The sequence below is a fragment of the Myxocyprinus asiaticus genome, chromosome 17 (assembly GCF_019703515.2).
Source record: "Myxocyprinus asiaticus isolate MX2 ecotype Aquarium Trade chromosome 17, UBuf_Myxa_2, whole genome shotgun sequence".
Classification (NCBI taxonomy): domain Eukaryota; kingdom Metazoa; phylum Chordata; class Actinopteri; order Cypriniformes; family Catostomidae; genus Myxocyprinus; species Myxocyprinus asiaticus.
The window spans coordinates 15,564,630-15,587,716 of NC_059360.1; the positions used below are offsets into that span (position 1 = coordinate 15,564,630).

General features: G+C 38.8%; 2 protein-coding genes across 5 annotated transcripts in view; both read right to left on the minus strand.

Moving 5' to 3' along the window:
* The window catches only part of itpk1b (inositol-tetrakisphosphate 1-kinase b), a 97,292-nt gene extending 93,298 nt beyond the window's left edge, over nt 1-3,994 (minus strand). For 2 of the 3 annotated variants that reach the window (XR_007899610.1, XM_051722361.1), the window contains exons 1-2: nt 3,703-3,994; nt 1,093-1,262 (exon numbers count right to left, since the gene is read on the minus strand). Coding sequence is in view for 2 of the 3 variants with exons in the window: in XM_051722361.1 (XP_051578321.1) it covers nt 1,093-1,187 (95 nt within the window). In the remaining variant the exon portion in view is untranslated. Of the gene's footprint in view, nt 1-1,092; nt 1,263-1,358; nt 1,471-3,702 lie in introns of all 3 variants that reach the window. The other variant, XM_051722362.1, reaches the window with a different exon arrangement.
* Nucleotides 3,995-4,693: 699 nt separating this feature from the next.
* LOC127454859 (serine/threonine-protein kinase PLK4-like) lies at nt 4,694-21,754 on the minus strand. Of its 2 annotated transcripts, XM_051722339.1 has the most exons (17): nt 21,563-21,598; nt 21,139-21,315; nt 20,687-20,782; nt 20,481-20,576; nt 15,416-15,530; nt 14,342-15,320; nt 14,118-14,203; nt 12,052-12,383; nt 11,592-11,696; nt 10,732-10,834; nt 10,452-10,601; nt 9,045-9,178; nt 8,718-8,812; nt 8,463-8,547; nt 5,860-6,003; nt 5,271-5,377; nt 4,694-5,098 (listed from the first exon to the last, which is right to left on the minus strand). In XM_051722339.1, exons 2-17 carry the CDS (start codon nt 21,235-21,237, stop codon nt 4,999-5,001), a joined length of 2,826 nt encoding a protein of 941 aa, XP_051578299.1. In that variant the 5' UTR covers nt 21,238-21,315; nt 21,563-21,598; the 3' UTR covers nt 4,694-4,998. The 2 variants fall into 2 exon arrangements, with proteins under 2 accessions (XP_051578299.1, XP_051578300.1); XM_051722340.1 differs by lacking the exon at nt 21,139-21,315 and having other exon boundaries at nt 8,421-8,547; nt 21,563-21,754.
* Between the last annotated feature and the right edge of the window lie 1,333 nt (nt 21,755-23,087).

Consider the following 23,087-nt stretch of genomic DNA (forward strand, 5'->3'; position numbering starts at 1 on the left):
GACGATTATGATAATCGACTATTCTAACGATTATTAGAATGATTATTGCAACGATTAATCATTAGCTCTTAACCGACTATTCAGCTTGTGCCTCGAATTAAAAGGTTTTTAAGGTTTTCGCCGATTTTCTTCACGATAAGAAACACACCATTACATATATTATGATTCACTATGCCATGACGCTATAATCTAGCTGCAGCAAGCACGCGCGAAGGATGAGCGTCTCCGCGCGAGACAGTGTACAGGGCCGAGAGAAGTTTGAAACTCTCTCGCAATGTTTTTCACACGACTCATATAAGCGGCTCTGACCGCACAGAGTAATGCCAGTTTCGGAGTTTGTGCTTATTTATACAACCCTCTTCCTTATTATTTGAACTTTAATAAAGGATGCATTAAAGATATAATGCCGGGGTGTTTCCTTTTTAGACGCTCTGACAGGCAAGTTTTGCTCAAACGGAATGCCAGGTACGGCTCCGCTTTATTTCACGACGACACTGCTTCTGTATTAACTTACTTTGTATTTTATTTCCCTCATACTTTGAGATCTACATCACCTTGATCTGTTTGGAAAGTTTGGAGTGCGTCTGGACTGTAAGCTGTTCTTTCTTCCTCTTCTCAATCAGGAGCGAGCTGAAGTGCTGCTCTCCCGCATCATCATTAGCTTTTCAAATGATCTCATGTTGCGTTAAATGAGATCAAACAACTATTCGACAACGGAAATTTTTGTTGACAATTTTTTGTTGACGACGTTGTCGGTAACGTCGACTAATCTTTCAGCCCTATTGTATAGCTTATATTTGTGCATTCTGATGCATTGTGTGCATTTGTGAATTGAACATATTAGTGGATCTGTTGCGTGCATTTGTGGATTGAGCGCGCATGTGAATCTGTTACGTGCATTTGTAGATATCCGCATGCATGTTTGGATGTGTTGCATGCATATGTGGATTGTCTTGTGCATTTGTGGATCTGTTGCACGCAGTCGAGGATTGTGGTGTGCATTTGTGAGATGTTTTGATACTGTTTTATCTCCATACACATGAATGATGAGATCCGGCCAGAGAGCTGGAAGGATCTAAGCTTTCCTCTCACCTGCACATCTCAGCGAAGGCCAAGAAATTGAGTTTCTTCATCTTCTTCTCGCTGAGCCAGTAGCCCACTCTTCTGCCTCTCAGGAAGGTCTGCATTTTCAGCTGCTGATGGCCAGATGTGACAGCACTGTCACTCCAGCGAAAACAGGAAACCGTATTCTTACACAACTCCTGTCAACCCAAAGCCAAGAGAAATGATCAGCGCCTTAGACATGAGTGTCTTATTAAATGAGCATTACATGAGGACAGCAAGTGTCCAACACTGACCAATGAATAGAAATAAAGCGGAAAGCTGCAAAAGCCAAGTCCTCGCCAAAGCGATGCTCAGGTTAGGCTGCAACTCTCCATGGTTGAGTCACGAAACCTAGTGAGCTGGCAGCTATTAAAAAAAAAAAAAAAAAAAAGGATGATGATTTTGGGCTACACAAGCGCATTCATCATTGATATGTTTGATTCGAACATTCAATGGATCTTAGGCATGTTCAAACTTTCTTTTCCTTTTCAAACAATCCATGCATCACAGGCAAGTGCGAGGGTTAGGTTCGAACACTTGAGCATCATAAACAAGTTTCACTAATGTTCGTTTCTATCAATCGATGCATCACAGGTGAGTTCAAACATTGGATTTGAACAACACAAGCATCACAAATCAGTTTTATTCGACCATACAAAGCTTCACAGGTGCGTTAGAATGTTCAATTCAAACATTCAGTGCATCATAGGGTGAGTTACAAGATTTGATTCAAACTTTAGATGCATCACAGGTGCATTCGAACATTCAAAGTTTGAGAAATTAAAAATTCGTATTTCTGTCGAATTTAAGAAGTTCAACAGTTTTTTACAGAATGCAGGTATCTCCAGACACGTTTTTAAAGGTTGAAGTTCTTTTTAGCATGGCAACAAAAAACACAGCGCTCCTGCACAATGCGCTAAATAAACAACGAAACGCAGCGAAATTTTCCAAAAACATTAATCTAGTGCATGTTTACAGAAAAAAATGGTAAACTGGATGACTGCAAAAGCGTTCAGTGTAAGCCCCTTAGGTGGCAGTCTTTGGCCGTTGCACCTTGCTCTCTAATCAGCGTTTCTCAGATTAAGCAATGGGTTTTAAAATGCGTTATCAGGAAAGGAGTTCAACTTGGAAATGTGTGTCAATAAAATTAAATGCTGTTTTTTAACAGCCAGGAACATAACTGTATGGTTTCTTTGTATTCTTTGCGCCCTCTTGTGGACTACGGAAACAACATCTATTTAAAAATCTTCTGACTTTAAAATTATAATTAAATTCTAATTTTGGTAAAATAAGGTAAAATTTCGAACTTAGTTTCGAAAGCCGATTCGAAGCGCCACAGGCGTGCTCGAACAGCTGATTCGAAGCGCCACAGGCATGCTCGAACAGCCGATTCGAATGCCACAGACATGCTCGAACAGCCGACTAAACATTCATTTCGAAGCGCCACAGGCGTGCTGGAACAGCCGATTCGAAGCGCCACAGGCGTGCTCGAACAGCCGATTCGAATGCCACAGACATGCTCGAACAGCCGACTAAACATTCATTTCGAAGCGCCACAGGCGTGCTCGAACAGCCGATTCGAAGCGCCACAGGCGTGCTCGAACAGCCGATTCGAAGCGCCACAGGCGTGCTCGAACAGCCGATTCGAAGCGCCACAGGCGTGCTCGAACAGCTGACTAAACATTCATTTCGAAGCGCCACAGGCGTGCTCGAACAGGCGATTCCAAGCGCCACAGGCGTGCTCGAACAGGCGATTCCAAGCGCCACAGGCGTGCTCGAACAGGCGATTCCAAGCGCCACAGGCGTGCTCGAACAGCCGATTCCAAGCGCCACAGGCGAGCTCGAACAGCCGATTCGAAGCGCCACAGGTGTGCTCGAACTGCCGATTCCAAGCGCCACAGGTGTGCTCGAACAGCCGAATCGAAGCGCCACAGGCGTGTTCGAAAATTCGTTTCACATTCACTGCATCATAGAATTTTTTAAATACTCCATTCAAATATTAGATGCATCGCAAGAACGATAAAAATTTCGAAGCATCACAAGTACGTTCGAACGTCCGATTTCAGCATTTGATGCATCATAGGGCAAGTTTGAATATTCGAATAAAATATTAGATGCATCATAGGGCGAGTCTGAAGATTCGATTCGATTCGAAAATTAGATGCATCACAAGTGCGTCGGAACGTTCGATTCAAACATCTGGTGCGTCATAGGCGCATTCGAACGTCCCAAACGAACGTGGGAACGCGCATGTGATGCCCAACATTGCTGTTCAGGAAGACAGCTCTAGGTTTTGAGACACATCCCATGTGCCTGTTCTGGATTAAATTTTACTGTAACTGTGCCACTGCTAAAAAATACAGTCATATCCGACCGGTATACGTATTTTGTTCAGTTTTTAAACGTACAGCAAAACTACAATCCCAAAAGCACTCAGAAATCCGCCATAAACAGCTCATTCAACAGCAGCACAAACAAGCTAGCACTCCACCTACCTTTTACTTTCAGGTCATCCGAACTGATGAATGTTAGAAATGTTCTACTCTTATTTTATTCCCGGTGAACACATTAAAAGAGCAGATGCAGCAGTATAATTACCTGTCTAGCGCATGTTTTCGGGCGCCGATCGTATAGCAGTTAGCTAGCTGGAGGGCAGTCTGATCTCCATGACTCGTGTAGCTGTCTAACTGTCGCTGAGACTGAGTTTCAGACGTGCTGTTGATAATCAGATGGATCGAATGCGGTCTGATCTCTGACTAGACACCCAGAGAGAGAGAGAGAGAGAGAGAGCACAGCCTCCTCCTGAGGTGGGGCTGGCCTCAGTTTAGTCCGGCTAGAGTGTGTGTTCCTCTTAAAGCATGACAGTAGGTTTGAGCTACTCGGCGCCTCACTGTTGTTTAATAGACTGTGTATTAATGCTGTGTTCCTAATACAGGCCGCTAGAGGGCGGCAGTGCAATATTATCTCTCGTGTAGAAAACCTCAAGTACTGACAGTTTGGATTTTGTTGAAAAAAGGCATTTGGTCTGAAATTATATTTTATTAGCTTATTTATGGGAATGTGAAAGAAAAAAATATTACTAAATTATAGTATAATAAAAGAGTCTGTTAAAGAAATTAACTGTTACAAATTAGTTGTAAAGTAGTATTATTGTATACAAAATGTTTTAATAGCATGGTAATATTTGTTCATCTCACACTAACATATATCCAGATCATTTTATTTTCTAGCGATGGCCCCTGCCTGCATATGTACAAAAACATCCTATTTATTTTTTAAAGTTTATCAAACAGTCATTTTTTTTCTATTGATAATTCTATTGATTTTATTATTTAAATCTGCTTAAATTCATCACAAACTAAATTTTTATAATGCCACATTAAAAAAAATAAAAATAATAATCATAATGGTTCCATAAATAGGCTTCATTTTCTTTATCATTGTTAAATATATTTTGGGGTAAAATATGAACTGGGCATTTCTTGAGTTTTTGTGAGATTCACACATTGTCAGTATCAATAACATTACCAGTTGGATTATTTGTTAAAGCCCACCCACATGTGCTAAATAAAGCAATAATACACCAGGCAGCAGATGTTTAATGCTTATATGTTTCTACATCTGACATTTCATTGAAGTGCTGAGGATTCAACTCAACTGGTAGAAAAAAATAAAGACACCATAACTAAATACACAAGACGAAGACAGGAAACCCATTATGTACAACATAAAAATATATAATTCTCATAATCTTCGGGACTATATGTACAAAGGTTTAAAAATGTATTTACAAACACTCAAAGCATTTTCATGAAGATAATATGAAGTAAAAAACAGAAGTGCTTCAGAGAGGTCACAGGTCACACGAACACTGTTTAGCGGGATTCGTGATCCTCAGCGTCTGGCTGAAGGGCTGGCCAGAAGCCCAAGTATGGTGGAGAGACAATGCAACTTCTCTTTAACCAGCTCTGGTAACTTCTCATTCTCTTTATACCTGTGAGGACAAAAATAAATTAAACTTGACCCAGTTTACTGTATTTTATCTTAATAAATATGCTTGGTCTTATTGTGTCTTTCCAAATGTTTGTTTTCATAATCTTATGACGAAAGTGAATGTCATTTCATGTTATCTTCAAAAATAATAATAATAATTTGAGTTTTTTTACCTAGTGATGTGTCCATCAGAGGAAGTAAAAATGATGCAAGATACGCCAACTTGAACCATCAGCTGGGATCCATCATTAAACTGAACCCAAACCTCACCATTTGTTAACTGCAACACATATAATAAAACATGATTAACTGCTAATACTATAGTATGCCACAAATAATCATGAAAAGCTTTGACTGATTGGCATACACATGACCTGTGTAATACTGTATAGTCAAAGGAATATTCCCGGTTAGATATGTCAACACTATTGATACCTCATACCTCAAAATTTAAACAATAGTTTGTAAAAACAAACAAAAAAAATGTGCTGACAGGTATGCATTTACAATGGAAGTCTATAGTGCAAGGGTACAATGTCAGTGCAATTCTGTACACATTATATTGCTTGTTTTTACAAACTGAGGTACAAGACAACATCATTTTATGGTAAAAATCAACAGTATGCCACAGATGCTGTCAGTAGGGCTTAACTTGTATTTAACCTGTAATATCTGACAAGAAATAAAAGAGGTAAAGAAATCATTCTAACAGAAGTTATTACATCCTATTTCATATCCTAAACTGTAAGTCAAACTATTTACCTGAGAGGCCCAGCCAATGTTCGGCACAAAGATGGACTTGAGCACCTTTCCTGGGTTAATGGTGCGTTCATCTTTGACTGATTGGGGTGAGCTGCCTTTAGCCATGCTAGCTGTCGTGAAGTCAGATCCAGTGTTGGAAATCATCTAAAGGTAATGTCAAATAAGGCACTGTTAAAGGAATAGTTCACCAAAAAATGAAAATTCTCCCATAATTTTCTCACCCTCATGAAATCCCAGATGTGTATGACTGTTTTTCTTCAGTTGAACACAAACAAAGGTTTTTAGAAGAATATTTCAGCTCTGTAGGTCCATACAATTCAAGTGAATGGTGGCCAGGACTTTGAAGCTCCAAAAAGCACATAAAGGTAGCATAAAAGTAATCCATATGACTCCAGTGGTTAAATCCATGTCTTCAGAAGCGATATGATAAGTGTGGGTGATAAACAGATCAATATTTACAGTTGAAGTCAGAAGTTTACATAAACCTTGAACCCAAATACATTTAAACTCAGTTTTTCACAATTCCTGACATTTAATCATAGAAAACATTCCCTGTCTTAGGTCAGTTAGGATCACTACTTTATTTTAAGATTGTGAAATGTCAGAATAATAGTAGAGAGAATGATTTATTTCAGCTTTTATTTCTTTCATCACATTCCCAGTGGATCAGAAGTTTACATACACGTTGTTAGTATTTGGTAGCATTGCCTTTAAATTGTTTAACTTGGGTCAAACTTTTTGGGTAGCCTTCCGCAAGCTTCTCACATTAAGTTGCTGGAATTTTGGCCCATTCCTCCAGACAGAACTGGTGTAACTGAGTCAGGTTTGTAGGCCTCCTTGCTCGCACACACTTTTTCAGTTCTGCCCACAAATTTTCTATCAGATTGAGGTCAGGGCTTTATGATGGCCACTCCAAGACCTTGAATTTGTTGTTCTTAAGCCATTTTGCCACAACTACGGAGGTATGCTTGCGGTCATTGTCCATTTGGAAGACCCAATTGCGACCATGCTTTAACTTCCTGGCCTTGAGATGTTGCTTCAATATATATGCACAGAATTTTCCTTCCTCATGATGCCATCTTTTTGTGAAGTGCACCAGTCCCTCCTGCAGCAAAGCACCCCCACAACATGATGCTGCCACCCCCACGCTTCACAGTTGGGATGGTGTTCTTCGGCTTGCAAGCCTCACCATTTTATCCTCCAAACATAACGATGGTCATTATGGCCAAAAAGTTCCATTTTTGTTTCATCAGACCAGAGAAAATTTCTTCAAAAAGTAAGATCTTTGTCCCATGTGCACTTGCAAACTGTAGTATGGCATTTTTTAAGGGGGTTTTGGAGTATTGTCTTCTTCCTTGCAGAGCAGCCTTTCAGGTTATGTCGATATAGGACTCGTTTTACTGTGGATATAGATACTTGCCTACCTGTTTCCTCCAGCATCTTCACAAGGTCCTTTGCTGTTGTTCTGGGATTGATTTGCACTTTTCACACCAAACTATGTTAATCTATAGGAGACAGAATGCATCTCCTTCCTGAGTGGTATGATGGCTGCGTGGTCCCATGGTGTTTACACTTGCGTACTATTGTTTTTATATGAACGTGGTACCTTCAGGCATTTGGAAATTTCTTCCAAAGATGAACCAGATTTGTGGAGGTCCAAAAAATATTTTCTGAGGTCTTGGCTGATTTCTTTTGATTTTTCCATGATGTCAAGCAAAGAGGCACTGAGATTGAAGGTAGGCCTTAAAATACACCCACAGGTACACCTCCAATTCAGTACACCTCCTATAAGAAGCTAATTGGCTAATTGTCTAAAGCCTTGACATCATTTTCTGGAATTTTCCAAGCTGCTTAAAGGCACAATTAACTTAGTGTATGTAAACTTCTGACCCACTGGAATTGTGATATAGTCAATTAAAAGTGAAACAATCTGTCTGTATTACTCATGTCATGCACAAAGTAGATGTCCTAAACGACTTGCCAATACTATAGTTTGCTAATATTAAATCTGTGGAGTGGTTAAAAAAAAAAAGAGTTTTAATGACTTCAAACCTTAGTGTTTAATGACTTCAACTGTAAGTCCTTTTTAACTATAAATCTTCACTTTTACTTTCACATTCATATTCTTCTTCTTTTTTTTTTTGCAATTCACAATCTTAGTGCACATCTCCACCTACTGGGCAGGAAGTAAAAAAGGACTTAAATATTAATCTTTTTCTCACCCACACCTATCTTATCACTTCTGAAGATATGGATTTAACCACTGGAGTCGTACTGATTCCTTTTATGCTGCCTTTATGTGCTTTTTTTAGACCTTCAAAGTTCTGGCCACCATTCACTTGCAATGTATGGAACTACAGAGCTGAGATATACTTCTAAAAATCTTTGTTTTGTTCAGCTGTAGAAAGAAAGTAATTCACATCTGGCATGAGGGGGAGTAAATGATAAGAGAATTTCCATTTTTGGGTGAACCATTCCTTTAATCGAATGGGGCTGAGCTAATAACAGAAATTATGTGTAAATTGTCGATGTGTTTAAATGAATATGCATGCATGACATACTGATGGTGTTATGTGGGGTGGCTGTGGAGGACTCAGGCACACCTGAGCAACCTCAGCAGGTGGAGCTGGACTCGTATCAGAGGAACACGGAGGTTGAGGGGCTGGAACAGTTGGATTGGTGGGTCTCCTGATAGACAATTAGAAAAGAGTAGAAGACAGCAGATTGAGAACAACAAGTGTCATCTTTGACATGGCTGTACTTCCTGAAAAGTGACAATGTGAACTCTTGTGCTCTGTAGAACATTATCTACTTATGAAAGTGAATGACATTTTGGATTTTCTAAACCCAAGCCTCACCTGCCGATTGTGATGGGAAAGAATGGTGTGTTTTTAGCACTACGTTTCTCCTCGGCAGTGATAGCTGCTTCCAAAGACAGACACATCTGGTGACCCTGTTAGAAACACAAACATATCAAGCCTTGATTGTTGGTCCAAGCAGAAGAACAATGTAGCAATCAACCACCTGATATCTGAGAGTCCTAATATAAACATGCAAGCTTCAAATGTGAACCTATTAAAATGCAGAAAACATCAATTTGACTCATTTTTTAAAATGTAATATCCTCTTTTAAAAAGGCAAATATCAGCTTTATTGGCACTAAAACAGACGCAGTAATACAGTACCTCCTCAGAGAGCTCCATGTAGATTCTGCAGTCAGGGCTCAGTCCGCTCAGCCCAACGTCACCCTTCATCGTGTATGACTTCCCACTCTTCTCCACCACACGCACCTGCTCACTCGTCTTATGGGTTTTTGCACCTAAACCAAAGAAATGACAAAAACTCATTTTTACACACCAATGGGATGTACTGTGGCATTCATGAAAATGATTTACTTGATCTATTAACTACTAACCTAACACATCTCAAAACACATGACGTAAAAAGGTTATGTTAAAAATACTTTATCCCAGTTTAATGTATAGAGACAACTGTAAGTGACCATTTGTAGGTTGACATTGAAAAATGTTAAATACTGTGGTGCTTTTAACATTGCTCTATTTGTTCTGGCTCAAACAATGGTGTGAGTTTGGGCCGGACAATTTGTTTTACCAATCAAGCATTTTATAATCTTTCTCTCCAGAGTTGTTACTACCGTGACTGGACCATTAAGTCAGATTCGACCCAAAAGAACAATTCATTCATGAATCAGACATAGTTACTTCTCTCATGAACGTCAAGGAGCATCGACTTAAAGGAATATTCCAGGATCAATACTAGATAAGTTCAATCTACAGCAATGGGTGCATAATGTTTATTACCACAAAAAATCATTTCGACTCTTTCGTCCTTATCTTTAAAAAAAAAAAAAAAGAAGCAAAAATTTAAGTTACAGTGAGGTATTTACAATGGAAGTGAATGGGGCCAATTTTTGGAGGGTTTAAAAAGGCAAGAATGTGAAGCTTATAATTTTATAAAAGCAATTACATGAACTATTTAGTTAAAACTCATGTACTATTTGAGCTGTAAAGTTGTTTAAATCATAATTTTTACAGTCATTTTAGGGTTTATTGACATTACATCATCATGGTAAAGAGTTTTAAAATTGAATATAACTTTACACAGAAAGGTAAGTGATTTTATCTCACTAACATCAAGTTATAATCCATATTGTTTACGTCTTGTTGCTATACTTTTGAAACAGTGAATATTTTGACATTTACCAATTGGCCCCCATATACTTCCATTGTAAGTGCCTCACTGGAAACCAGATGTTTTTTTTTTGTTTGTTTTTTTTAAAGAAAAGGAGGGGCAAGTCAAAATTAATTTTTGTGGTAATCAACATTATGCAACAAATGTTATTGATTGAGCTTAACTTGTATTGAAACCCGAATATTCCTTTAAATTTCAGTCTGTTTCTCACACCAAGTTATCGTATGGCTTCAGAAGACCTATATATAGAGCATGAATTTTATAGACTCTTCTTTATAGAATTTTCTTTTTTGGCTAAACTATTTTTTAAAACCAAAAGAAACACTGCACCACATCGATTCTTTTGCTTGAAATGTTACTTCTGAATTTGTGCTTCTCACCATCATAAAAGCACACCTCCAGGTCTGCGTTAGGAGAGTTCTCCATCAACATGCACTTGGCAAACTTCGTGTACAAGGTGACTTTGGGGGTCTTTGATTTCACCAAATGGACAAACTTGGTGGCATACTGATACTTTTTCCAGTATTTTTCTGTGGGTAACACATTTTAAAAATGATTGTATTTCTTTAATGATCTTTAAAATGCACAGTTATATAATTATGACAAATAAATGCTTTCAACTGATTTATCCATAGCTCAACTACTATCAAGCCACTGTACCTGGTAAATCCTCATAACTGCAGATGAGAATGTCTTCAGGTGGGGTGGGTGGATGGTCTAGCACAGGGAAGCCTTTACCTTCATTGGGCTGGTACACTGTAACCTAACAACAAAGCATGTTAACTTTCATAATCTAGCATCTGTATTACATTATCCACTCTATATGACATCAATTAAAGGGATAGTTCACCCAAAAATGAAAATTCTCTCATAATTTTCTCACCCTCGTGCTATCCCAGATGTGTAAGACTTTCTTTCTTCTGTTGAACACAAAGAATTTTAGAAGAATATTTCAAATCTGTATGTCCATACAATGCAAGTGAATGGTGGCCAGAACTTTGAAGCTCCAAAAATCACAGAGGTAGAATAAAAGTAATCCATGTGACTCCAGTGATTAAATTCATATCTTCAGAAGTGATATTATAGCTGTGGGTGAGAAACAATATTTAGGTCCAATTTTAATATCAATTCTCCTCCCTGCCCAGTAGGTGGCGGTATGCACGAAGAATGCAAATCTCCAAAAACAAAAGAAGAATGTGAAAGTGGAGATTTATAGTAAAAAAGGACTTAAATATTGATCTGTTTCTCACCTACACTTATATAGATTCTGAAGACATGGATTTAACCAATGGAGTCGTATGGATTACTTTTATGTGTCCTTTATATGCATTTTGGAATTCAAACTTTTGGTACCCATTCACTTGCATTGTGAGGACCTACAGATCTGAGATATTTTTCTTAAAATCTTTGTTTGTGTTCAGCAGAAGAAAGAAAGTCATACACATCTGGGATAGCATGAGTAAATGATAAGAGAATTTTCATTTTGGGGTGAATTATCCCTTTAAGGAGTAGTTCCTCACCATGGATCCATCACAGGAGATCCTCAGCACCTCTTTGACTCTCTCCTGAGCTCCATGTCCTTTCAGAAGCTCCATACACACCTCTCCTGAGTCCAGGATGCTCACCTGAGGAGGAAAGGTATTTATCTTGAATCACTAATGAATTTATATGCAGTCTTAAACAGATTATGCTTAATAATGTCACGTAAGGCCATCTGAATGTCTAAAACAGTTCTATTTTATTGAGGAAAGCTCATAAACTGTCAACAACTGGCACACATGTACGCCTATTTGTTTACACTTTGACTACAAAAAACACAATACATTTAAATCTTACGTCAGGTTTTTACAATAAACTGTTTTTGGATAGTTATTATAACAATCATTAAAGCGAAATGCCAATATATGGTTGAGCTAGACTACATTCTTATTGCAGTACGAGGCAGAGCTGGGATAAAGAGGGAAATGTGGCCTCACTTACTACAGCGTTTTTGGTCTTCTGTCTAATGGGCTTGAGTCTGGCAGCACAGAGCGGCGGGAAGCTCTTTTTAGAGCAAGCATTTTCCTTATCTATGTTTGCTTTGCCTTTGGAGAGGGTTGGACCTAGAAACTGAGGTTCTGTAACGTGTCCTGATCCAAACCCGTCCTCCCTGCATGGTCCTTGGTTTGTGTGAGGGAACAGGTTTGGTTGCTGAGAGTAAAGGCTGCTGGGTATGTCACTGCAGGAGGTTTGAGTTCCAATTGGCCCCCGTCCAGAGTGAAAGCTCCCACTGCTGCTGTGACTGCTCAGGTCTGCTGGCCTCTTGAAAGGTTCTGAAAGGGGTTAAAGGCTTTAAAATGTCTCATTATATAATGTATTTAGGTTATATTTTAGGAATAGTTCACCCAAAAATGAATATACCATTATCGTTTACTCACCCTCATGTTGATCAAAACCCATTTTATTTTCTATCTTTCATGGAACACAAAAGGTGACACTTTACAGAATGTTTATGCTGCTGATTATTTATATTGTACAAATGACTTGTGTGATATATTCAAAGTCTTCAGAAGCCATATGATAGCTTTGCATTAGAAACAAAACAAAAATTAAGTCATTATAGACCTTATTCACAGTGGCGCCATCTTTGATTTTTGACGGGAATGAAAACGAGGCTGTGAGGGATAGACTTACCGTCTCTTCAATTACATAAACTGTATAAAACTATCAAAAAGCTCCTAGATCACATCTTATTTTCCACAACTCATGTTGTCTGGAGTTTTTTGTCTCCTGAAATTTCTTGGAAAGATATTTTTAAATGTTTCATCAGCGGAACGATCCGAAAACACTTTAAATAACTGTACAACCCTGCTATGAATAAGGTCCTCATAAGATCCTTACAGCACAATCCAAAACCGAAATTTTTAATTTTTTGTTTTTTTATTTTATTATTGATCAAATACAGTTCTGCACAGTAGAGCACCACAGTATTAATGAAAGCAGTGATGAAACTCTTGCTTAAGAAATTGCTTTAATATAATGTCATTCTTTTTTATATATTATTACTATTATCATTATAACTACTACTATATTGAATCTTACATTTTACTATATAAAAGTAATATATTTGTTTCATTTTTTTTAAATGTCACGCGTGTAGTTAAATGGAGCTTTTATTTTGGTGTTTTGCGGAAAACCGGATGTTTCTGACGACTTAATTTCTCACCTCTGGAAAAGCAGATCGCTATATGGGCTAATGTGCTTATTAAACTATAAAAGGCTATGATTTAATTATATAAATATATAGTCTGCATGTGCTATGTGCTTCACAGTGAATAAAGTGATCTGCTCTTTGTCATTAATACACCCAGAGCACATGTGATGTTAATGACGCCAATGTATTAGCAGTAGCTTCTCACATTAATTACTGTTGAAGCACGCAGCTCATGCAGACCATATAGGCTATTTGTTAAATTAAATCTCAGCCTTTTGTGGTTTAATCATCACACTAGGACATATCACGATTTTAATTTGATGAATTGTGCATTTATACATTAATTACACATACTTTGTGACATTCTGCATTTTATTGTTACTTCCGTTGTTATGACTGGATTCTGCGATTCCATCTGTGTTGTCCACAACACGGAAATCATAGGGTCCTTAATGTCACTGGTCATGAGACACAAAAGAACGTTTCAGTGCTTTGAACCAAAAACAAGCATAAATTAGATTTGAGAGCTATGGCAGATGGGAAGGTTTTCAGTGAATACCAACTTACATTTCAGTCTGCTCCTTACACAAAGTTATCATATGACTTCAGAAGACTTGGAATATAGCACACGGGTTGTTTTAAGGTGCTACATCTTTTTCTGTGCTTAGCAGTGTGAATCACCATCTACTCCCATTGTATGGAAAAGAGTAGCTCGGACATTACGCGTAATATCTCTTGTTTCACAGAACAAAGTTCAGAACAACAAGAAGGTAAAATAGCTAATTTGAATTTTTGGGTGAACTATTAATTTCATAAACTGTAAGATGATCTATTAAACAAGAAGGAATTATACCATCATTGCTGAACCAAGGCTGTGTTTGAGAGTCAGATATTTGTGGTCTCATAGGAAGCTTTGATGTAGAGAAAAAGGATCCCACACTGAGAAAGAGAAAACATAAAACACTGATTACAAAAGACATTTTAATGATGCTAAATTGTGCTAACATGGCACAAGCATTTGATGAATTACTAAATAATATCTCCAGATATTTCTGACAGAATCCCATTGCTTCTTACTTTGCAGGCTGTTTGACAGGTGGAGAGGGGAGACGCCCACGCTCAGTGTAGCTATGGGGCATATCTCTGTAACTGGAAGTGGGTGGGAACAACCGGCCAGACCCTGGAAGCATCTCTTCTGAGTGGCATCTCTCTAGCGCCGCCTCCTGTCGAGTGTGGCTAAACCCAGCACCTGATCGATCTGATGAATGAGCTCTTCTCAGGTAGTGAGAATGAGGCCTTACACTGTCAGCACCCAGGGGAACTTGCCCACCAATCATTCTGGATAAATCATCTCGTGAATTCAGCTGCCAATCTTGCCCAGTCTTAAAACTGGAACTGGTGGAATGATGGGGGCTGTGGCTGGGTGCCATGCGATTGGGTAAGGGTTGTCCAATTACCTGCCTTGTTTTCCTCTGTAGCCGACTGCCACTGCTGTTGCTGGTGGTGTTGGATGCAGTGGATATGGTGGCTATGCCACTGTCCATTGACCCTCCTTCACTGCACCCCGAGTCTTTGCTTGCAGTGGGCTCGGTCTGAGTCATAAAGGGGTGGTCCAGCACAGCTGAGAGGCTAGGCCTGAAGGCGGGGTTCTTCTGCAACAGTTGCTGAATTAGATCCTGAGCCTCTGCTGATATGTGCGTGGGCATCTTATACTCTCCCAGAACCACCTTGTTGAGGGTGTGTTTCACCGTGTCCGTGTCAAAGGGAGGTCTGCCTGTGAGGAAGGCGTAGAACATGCAGCCCAGCGACCAAACGTCCGACTCCAGGCCGTGAGCACTGCGCGTGGCCACCTCAGGGGAGATGTAGTTGGGTGTGCCGCACATTGTGAAGTGCTTCTCACTGGGCAGCTTGAGCTGTGTTGCCAGGCCGAAGTCTCCGATTTTAATGTTCATGCTGCTGGTGAGCAGGAGGTTGGAAAGGGTCAGATCTCTATGCATGATTCCATGAGTGTGGAGGTACAGCATGCCCTTTACAATCTGATGCATGAAGTGCCTTGCTGTGGTTAAAATAGAAAAAAGTCAACATATAGACTTGAGCAAAAGAACCCAATTTCATTTCACTCTAAATCACACTGAAAACAATGACACTCACCCTCTTCCTCTGTAAACGATTTCTTCCTTTCTTTCAGGTAGCAGCTCATTTCTCCATTGTGACACATCTCCAAAACCAAGTACACATAATTACTGTCCTCAAAGTAATTGTACAGCTTGAGTCAGGAAACAAAAGAAAGGGGATTAGTCAGCATTCAGTTTTAAATCATTTAGGGCTACCCACACCTTTTGACCAATGAATTTCCAATTAATTTTCCAGTCTATCTCTTTCCTCTCAACAATAAGGATGGCCCGATTGACTAGACCAGAGAATTCATCATGGGTTCCCTCAGGATTTTCCAATGGGTTTTTATAATGGTGGTTTTGAACTTATGAGAAAAATAAGATCTGTGGTACATATTACTTGAAGATACGTAGACGTTTTGTTCTACAACATAAACTACAAACAGTCATCTCTTAAACGTGAATTTTGAAGCCTTATTTTACACGTAAGTTCAAAACCCCATTATAAAAACCCATAGGAAAATCCTGAGGGAACCCATGGCGAATTTGACTTCCAGGTTCGCCTACAAATTGAAGTCATGGCTGAACAGCTCTATTAAAAGAGACATTATTCAATGACAAATGGATCACTTGGATCTCTTCTTTGGACACATTACACAGAACAACATTTACTCTTAACACACAGTAAAAGGATCTCGCTGCTGAATACTCCACCACTAAACTACACATAGTGTGAAATTTAGTTGCACATGTGAGTGATTTCCTCTCATTGTTGTAGAGGGTTGTGCATAGAGTAAAAGATCGATCTTGCGACTTAAGAATCGATATTGAGATTGTTCAAATGAATATCGCAATGCATCGGAAAATTTATATTTTTACCCACCCCATCACCAATGCACTTCTTCCTAGTAAAACTGACCAATTTTTATATCAATAATTACATGGTTACTAGTTCAAATGTCCATTCTTGATATCAAAAATGGAATTAAAGGGGGCCTGGGTAGCTCAGCGATTATTGACGCTGACTACCACACCTGGAGTCGCGAGTTCGAATCCAGGGTGTGCTGAGTGACTCCAGCCAGGTCTCCTAAGCAACCAAATTGGCCCGGTTGCTAGGGAGGGTACAGTCACATGGAGGTAACCTCCTCGTGGTCACTATAATGTGGTTCTCGCTCTCGGTGGGGCGTGTGGTAAGTTGTGCGTGGATGCCGCGGAGAATAGCATGAAGCCTCCACAAGTGCTATATCTCTGCGATAACGCGCTCAACAAGCCACGTGATAAGATGCGCGGGTTGACGGTCTCAGACGTGGAGGCAACTGAGATTCGTCCTCCACCACCCAGATTGAGGCGAGTCACTACACTACCACAAGGACTTAGAGCGCATTGGGAATTAGGCATGCCAAATTGGGGAGAAAAGGAGAGGGAAAAAAAATGGAATTACAACTGATGAAAAAGCTAATTCTTTTTTATATCTGTAAATGTATTTCAGCATGTTAGGTTTGGTATTTAAGATATCTGGAAATGGATTTTGGAAAATGGTCAGTTTTACTAGTAAGAAGTGCATCGCCGATATGTGAAATTGGAATTTTAACTAGAAAGAAATTAATTTTAGATATCTGTAATTGCGTTTTGAATAGGAGTGAATGACAGATCATTGTGAAATTCTACTAATGAAAATGCAGTTACAGATATCAAGAATTACAGTTTTTACTAGATGAAATTAAATTTTTAATATCAAGAATGTGTATTCCTTCAAAAGATTACATCATTTTTATATCAAAAATGAACATTTTTACTAGTGCAAATATAATTTCTGATATCAAAAATGAGTGTTCACTAGTAGTAATTCCATTCCTGATTGGAAAAAAATTTGTATTTTAACTAGTGAATATTTAATTGTTGATATCAACAACATTCATATCCACACTTTTTAACCAAAGAAATGCCATGATTACTGAATAAGAACTTGTTTAATATTTTATTAATATTTATTTTTAATCAAAATCATAGAGATTGCTGTTGCAGATTTCCATTTGTATGTCAAGTAATTATCTTTGGAATTAACAGATGTAGCCTAAACTTATAATTGATAGTGTACAAATGTCTCTAATGTCCTCCATTGACAGACTGGTGTCATCACACTAGGGCTGGGTATCGGCAGTCACCTCACGATACGATACATACTGCGATATATACAGTACTGTGCAAAAGTCTTAGGAACTTAAGATGTTTCACAAAAGCATTTGTCTTAAGATGGTCATTTATTTCTGCTAATATAGTGTGTCAATAGGAAATATACATTTTAGACTCCCAAACGTTCCTTTTGCAAATAGAGTAGAATAGAATAGAAGAACAGGGAGCCCTGCAACAAATGTCATGGCCCCCACAAAGCCCCCCATTGAACATCAAGTCAGTCTGAGATTACATAAAGAGACAGAAGCAATTGAGACAGCCTAAATAGATAGAAGAACTGTGGCAAATTCTCCAAGAAGCTTGAAACATCCTATCTGCCAACAACCAAGAAAAACTGTGTCCAGGTGTACCTAGGAGAATTGGTGCTGTTTTGAAGGCAAAAGTGTTCACACCAAATATTGATTTAGTTCTTTTTCTGTTTACTGGACTTTGTATGACTTTAATTGATTAAGGAAAACTATTTATGTTGTAATTTTATTAAGAAATCCTCACTTTGAAAGTTTTTCACAAGTGCCTAAAACTTTTGCACAGTACTGTATGTCACGACTGGACATGTCGCGATACATCACGATACATATTTCACGATTCGATGTATCATGATAAAGATTCAATTCCAATTCATTTGGGCTTATTTCAGCTATAATTTCCATTTTGCTTACATACAGTATTAAATAAATTATCTTTCAGATAATGCTGTTATTAATACAGGGGACCTTCTAACTAGGTAAATTAAAGTAAAATTATTAGTTTTTTTTTTTATTCCTTTTTCATCCTTTTGGTCACAATTTAGCTTTATAAAAATATACAAAGTCCATGTATTCCTTCTTTAAATATGATCTCTTGAAATTGCATATATTATATTGTATATACACACTGATGAGCCAAAACATTATGACCACTCTCAGGTGAAGCAAATAATGTTGATCTTCTCCTAACAAGCCACATGTCAAGGTCTGGGTAGATTATATATTAAGCGAACAATCAGTTCTCATAGTCAATGTGTTGAATGCAGGAGAAATGGGCAGGAGTAAAGACCTGAATGACTTTGACAAGGGCCAAATTGTTTTGCAAAGACGACTGGGTCAGAGCATGTCTGAAACGGCAAGGCTTGTGGGGTGCTCCCAGTCAGCAGTGGTGAGTACCTACCGACAGTGGTCCGAGGAGGGACAAACCACAAGCCAAAGACATGGTGTTGGGCGCCCAAGGCTCATCGATGTGCGAGGGCAACGAAGGCTATCCTGTCTGGTCCGAACCGACAGAAAGTCTACTGTGGCACAAGTCACAGAAAATCTGAATAATGGTTACAGGAGGAATGTATCACAACACACAGTGCATCACACACTGCTGTGTATGGGGCTGTGTAGCCGCAGAATGGTCAGAGTGCCTATGGTCACCCCTGTCCACTGTCTAAAGCGCCTACAATGGGCACGTGAGCGTCAGAACTGGACCTTGGAGCAGTGGAAGAAGGTTGCCTGGTCCAATGAGTCTCGTTTTCTTTTACATCACATGAACTGCTGTGTACATGTGTGCCATTTACCTGTGAAAGTGATGGCATCAGGATGCACTATGACAAGCCGGTGGAAGGAGTGTGATGCTCTGGGAAATGTTCTGCTGGGAAACACTGGGTCCGGCCATTCATGTGGACGTCAGTTTGACACGTGCCACCTACCTAAACATTGTTGCAGACCAGGTACACCATTTCATGGCAATGGTATTCCCTGATGCCAATAGCCTCATTTAGCAGGACAATGCGCCCTGCCACACTGCACACATTGTTTGGGAATGGTTTGAGGAACATGATGAAGGTTCAAGATGTTGCCCAGGCCTCCAAATTCCCCAGGTCTCAATCAGATTGAGCATGCTGGACCAACAAGTCTGATCCACGGCGGCTCCACCTTGCAACTTACAGGACTTAAAGGATCTGCTGCTAATGTCTTGGTGTCAGATACCACAGGACACCTTCAGGGTTCTGGTAGAGTCCATGTCTCAGCAGGTCGGCGCTGTTTTGGCGGCACGCGAAGGACCAACAGCATATTAGGCAGGTAGTCATAATGTTTTGGCTCATCAATGTATATTTTTGTTACATGTTTGTTGTTTATATGCCTAATTTGTACTTTTTAAAAAGTATTTACAAAGTTATGCTGAACAAGTGCTAAAACTGTACCGTCTCTTTAAGAATAGTGGTAGGGACTTTGATAGAAGTGTTTTGGTCGAATTGCTTCTTGACGGCATCAGTGCTATTTGTGATTAGAATTAAATGTTTCTTTTGTTGTTTTTGATCAATAACTGACTGTAAAGTACAGAAAGGATTTTAAAAAGAGACATTATTCAATGGCCAAATGATTATGTGGATCATCTTTGGACTCAAATTACATGGAAAGAGAAAAACCAAAATCTTACTCTCAACCCACAGTGAAAAAAAATCTCTGAATTGAACTTCTTGTTTATTGAAATGCTGGCCATGATAAGAATACACAAATAGTTGAATATAAATATCATGATACATGGATCTAATGTATCGATACAATATCATAAGAAAAAGTATCGTGACATATATCGATATTTGATTGTATCGACACAGCCCTATATCACACAGGTTTTTACTCTATAAAAAGCACATAGAGTGCTTTTTCAACTCTAGCCAGAGATTTGTAAGATTTTACTCATTCCCATTACTACTTTTCCAGGCCATAAATCACAATGTTCTAACTCTTGATTATTTTCACGTTTTTCAATGGGAACAGAAGGGACCCTGTGCATTACTTACAAGTATTATGTAAGTCTGTTTAACAACCCAAGTCAAATAAACAGGACAGGTATAAAATGGATTCAGATTTCATTCTAAACTACAGTCCATCAGTTTAACGGCAACAGTAATGCAAGGTCTGTGATGAGGTTTTAGGGCTCACCTCAAGAACTGATGGGTGCTTCAACCGACACTGAATCTCCACCTCATTAATGACTCTCTGCACCATGCCCGCTTTGTGCATGGCCTTCTTGTCAATCTGCAAGTTCACATAGAGCACAATGAACAGATGCTGCACAACCACAAGTCTTGCACTATGGTCAGCTTGTTATACAAAAGATTGAAATACAGCAGAAAGAATGTTCTTACCATTTTGATGGCCACTTCCAAGCCTGTATTTACAGATTTTGCTCTGTAAACACAAGCAAAAGAGCCCTTGCCCAGCAAGGTGAGAACTTTGAAGTCCTAAAGTATAAAAAATAATTTAGTTTGAATTAAATAGCAGAAAAACACACAAATGAAATAAGATGAGTTGAAGAGGTCCCTCCAGTCCCCAGAGATCTCCCTCATCCCTTGAGGGTTTCATTGGATCTAAACCACAGGATGAAATACTCCTACCTCGATTCTGATATCCACAGATGAGGCTAAAATTCTGTCCTCGACCTCGTCTGGACATTTTTCTACAGTAGTCAGATTTTTCAGGAATGAATGAATTACATCCAACATCTTTCATAAGCTGTTGCTTTCACGTCTCAACCCGACAACACAAAAACAGCCCGTTGCGCACAGTGTGCACTCTTTGTTGACGCGTCAGTAGTTACCTGCATCTGACAGTGACATCTGTTCATCACTCTCCCGCTCTCCTCCCGCGACTCTACTGACACTGACGCTACCGCCTGTCTCCTAGCAACAGTCTCCATGCTGGCAATTCCCAAAACACCTTAGTCGCACTAAGGATGTACAGACGGCGAGAGATCCAGGCGGTTGCAAAAACGTATCTGATGCAGTTAGAATATTGTACTGCATATATAATTCATTTTATGAAAGATTTGGTTCTGGTTTAACATTACGGTTGGTTTTAAATGTTCTACCAAATGTTTAGAAAAAACAAATGCACAACGAATTAAAGTAGAAACCTAGATTTTTACGAAGGGAATACTTTACGCTGCTTTTCGAAACTTAAAACACACAACCGAACCGAATAGAAACGTTTTACTGGCTGCTTGGCTCGCGGCCGCAACTTACCTCGATTTTATCACCGATTGAGACACTCATTTTCACTTCATAATCTCCTCAATCCGACGATTCTTGAATTAAAGAAATATCCTTATTTTTCAGTGGATGCGGGATGTTTTGACTTGAGCGTGACGTATGGAAATACATTTAAACGGTGTAATAGTTTTCCCCTGCAAAATGTTTGACTCTCCTCCATTTTGAAAAACCCGCCCGTTTGAACTCGTAACGACGTGATCGACGTCACTGCGCGAACTGACCAATGGGTGATCAGATGTGGCACAACACGGAACTAGACAAGTCTATCAAAATAAAGGTCCTACGTTAGCGTCATCGGTTTTAACGTGTTACATTTATTCTATGCCTGCAATGCATTTCCTAAAAAATAAACAAAGGATACTTGGTTTGGAATTGTACCTTTATTTTGTACCAGTATATATTCTACAAACTTATGGATTCAGATATCATAATTTGAAGCATTCCAAAAAATAAATCAAATGAATGACATACTTGTGTCCTTCTCCTAACACTGGCTTCCCTATAATTGATAACGTTTTTAATTTATTTTTTAATGAGCACTTACACAAAACAAATGCTATGCCAATTAAACCTAGCTTTAAAGGGATAGTTCACCCAAAACTAAAAATTATCTCATCATTTACTCATCCTCATGTCATCCCAGATGAGTATGACATTCTTTCTTCAGCAGAACACAAAGATTTTTAGAAGAATATTTCAGCTCTGTAGATCCATAAACTGTGAGTGAATGGTAGCCAGGACTTTGAAGGTCCAAAAAGTACATAAAGACAGCATAAAAATAATCAATATAACTCCAGTAGTTAAATCCATGTCTTTTGAAGTGATGTGATAGGTGTGGGTGAGAAACAGATCAATATTTAAGACCTTTTTTACTATAAATCTCAATCTTCACAGTCATTTTCACATTCTGAAAATGAAAGTGGAGATTTATAGTGGGTGAAACCTTCGATTTAAAAATGTTTTATGACTAATTGGTTACTCTGACCAGTAATACAAAAAAAAATCTGACTTTTCACAAATTTTAGAAAACAATTTCTTTTATTTATATACACTTGTAAGTTTGTAAATGAGGAAAATAATTTAAGAATTAAGAAACATTTAAATTATTTGTAATTTAAAGGTGCTGTAAGCGTTTTATATTGAAAGTTGAATGTTCCTACTCCCTGAAAGATATTAATGAAATAAGTGTCCTGAGATATCTCCCCGGTCTCTGAGACAGCACTAGACTCTGTAAACAGCAAACACAAATGTGACGCTTTCTGCCTGTCAATTATTTTGCGTGTTCTGGTAGTATTGTAGTTAAAGCGAATTATTGCAAGTAGGTATAGCAGCAGGCCGGAGACCTCCAAATGGGGCGGAATCTCCAAAAGAGGGCGGAGTTACGCCAAAAGGCTATTGCGCTGAAGTTTAGGTAAAGGTTTAGGGGCTCCCTATTTCTTTAATGTCAATTTGGAGCTCACGCCCCTGAGGCGCATTATGCGTTTTTATTCATGTTGCT

Bases quoted from the DNA above. Each gene is read 5' to 3' on its own strand.
- LOC127454859 (XM_051722339.1), bottom strand. From the start codon at position 21,237: ATGGAGACTGTTGCTAGGAGACAGGCGGTAGCGTCAGTGTCAGTAGAG. The intron at 15,531-20,480 runs GTGAGCCCTAAA...TCCTGACTCAAG, and splicing joins AGCACCCATCAGTTCTTGAG to CTGTACAATTACTTTGAGGA. The intron at 6,004-8,462 runs GTGTGCCTGAGT...CATTACCTTTAG, and splicing joins CACCTGCTGAGGTTGCTCAG to ATGATTTCCAACACTGGATC.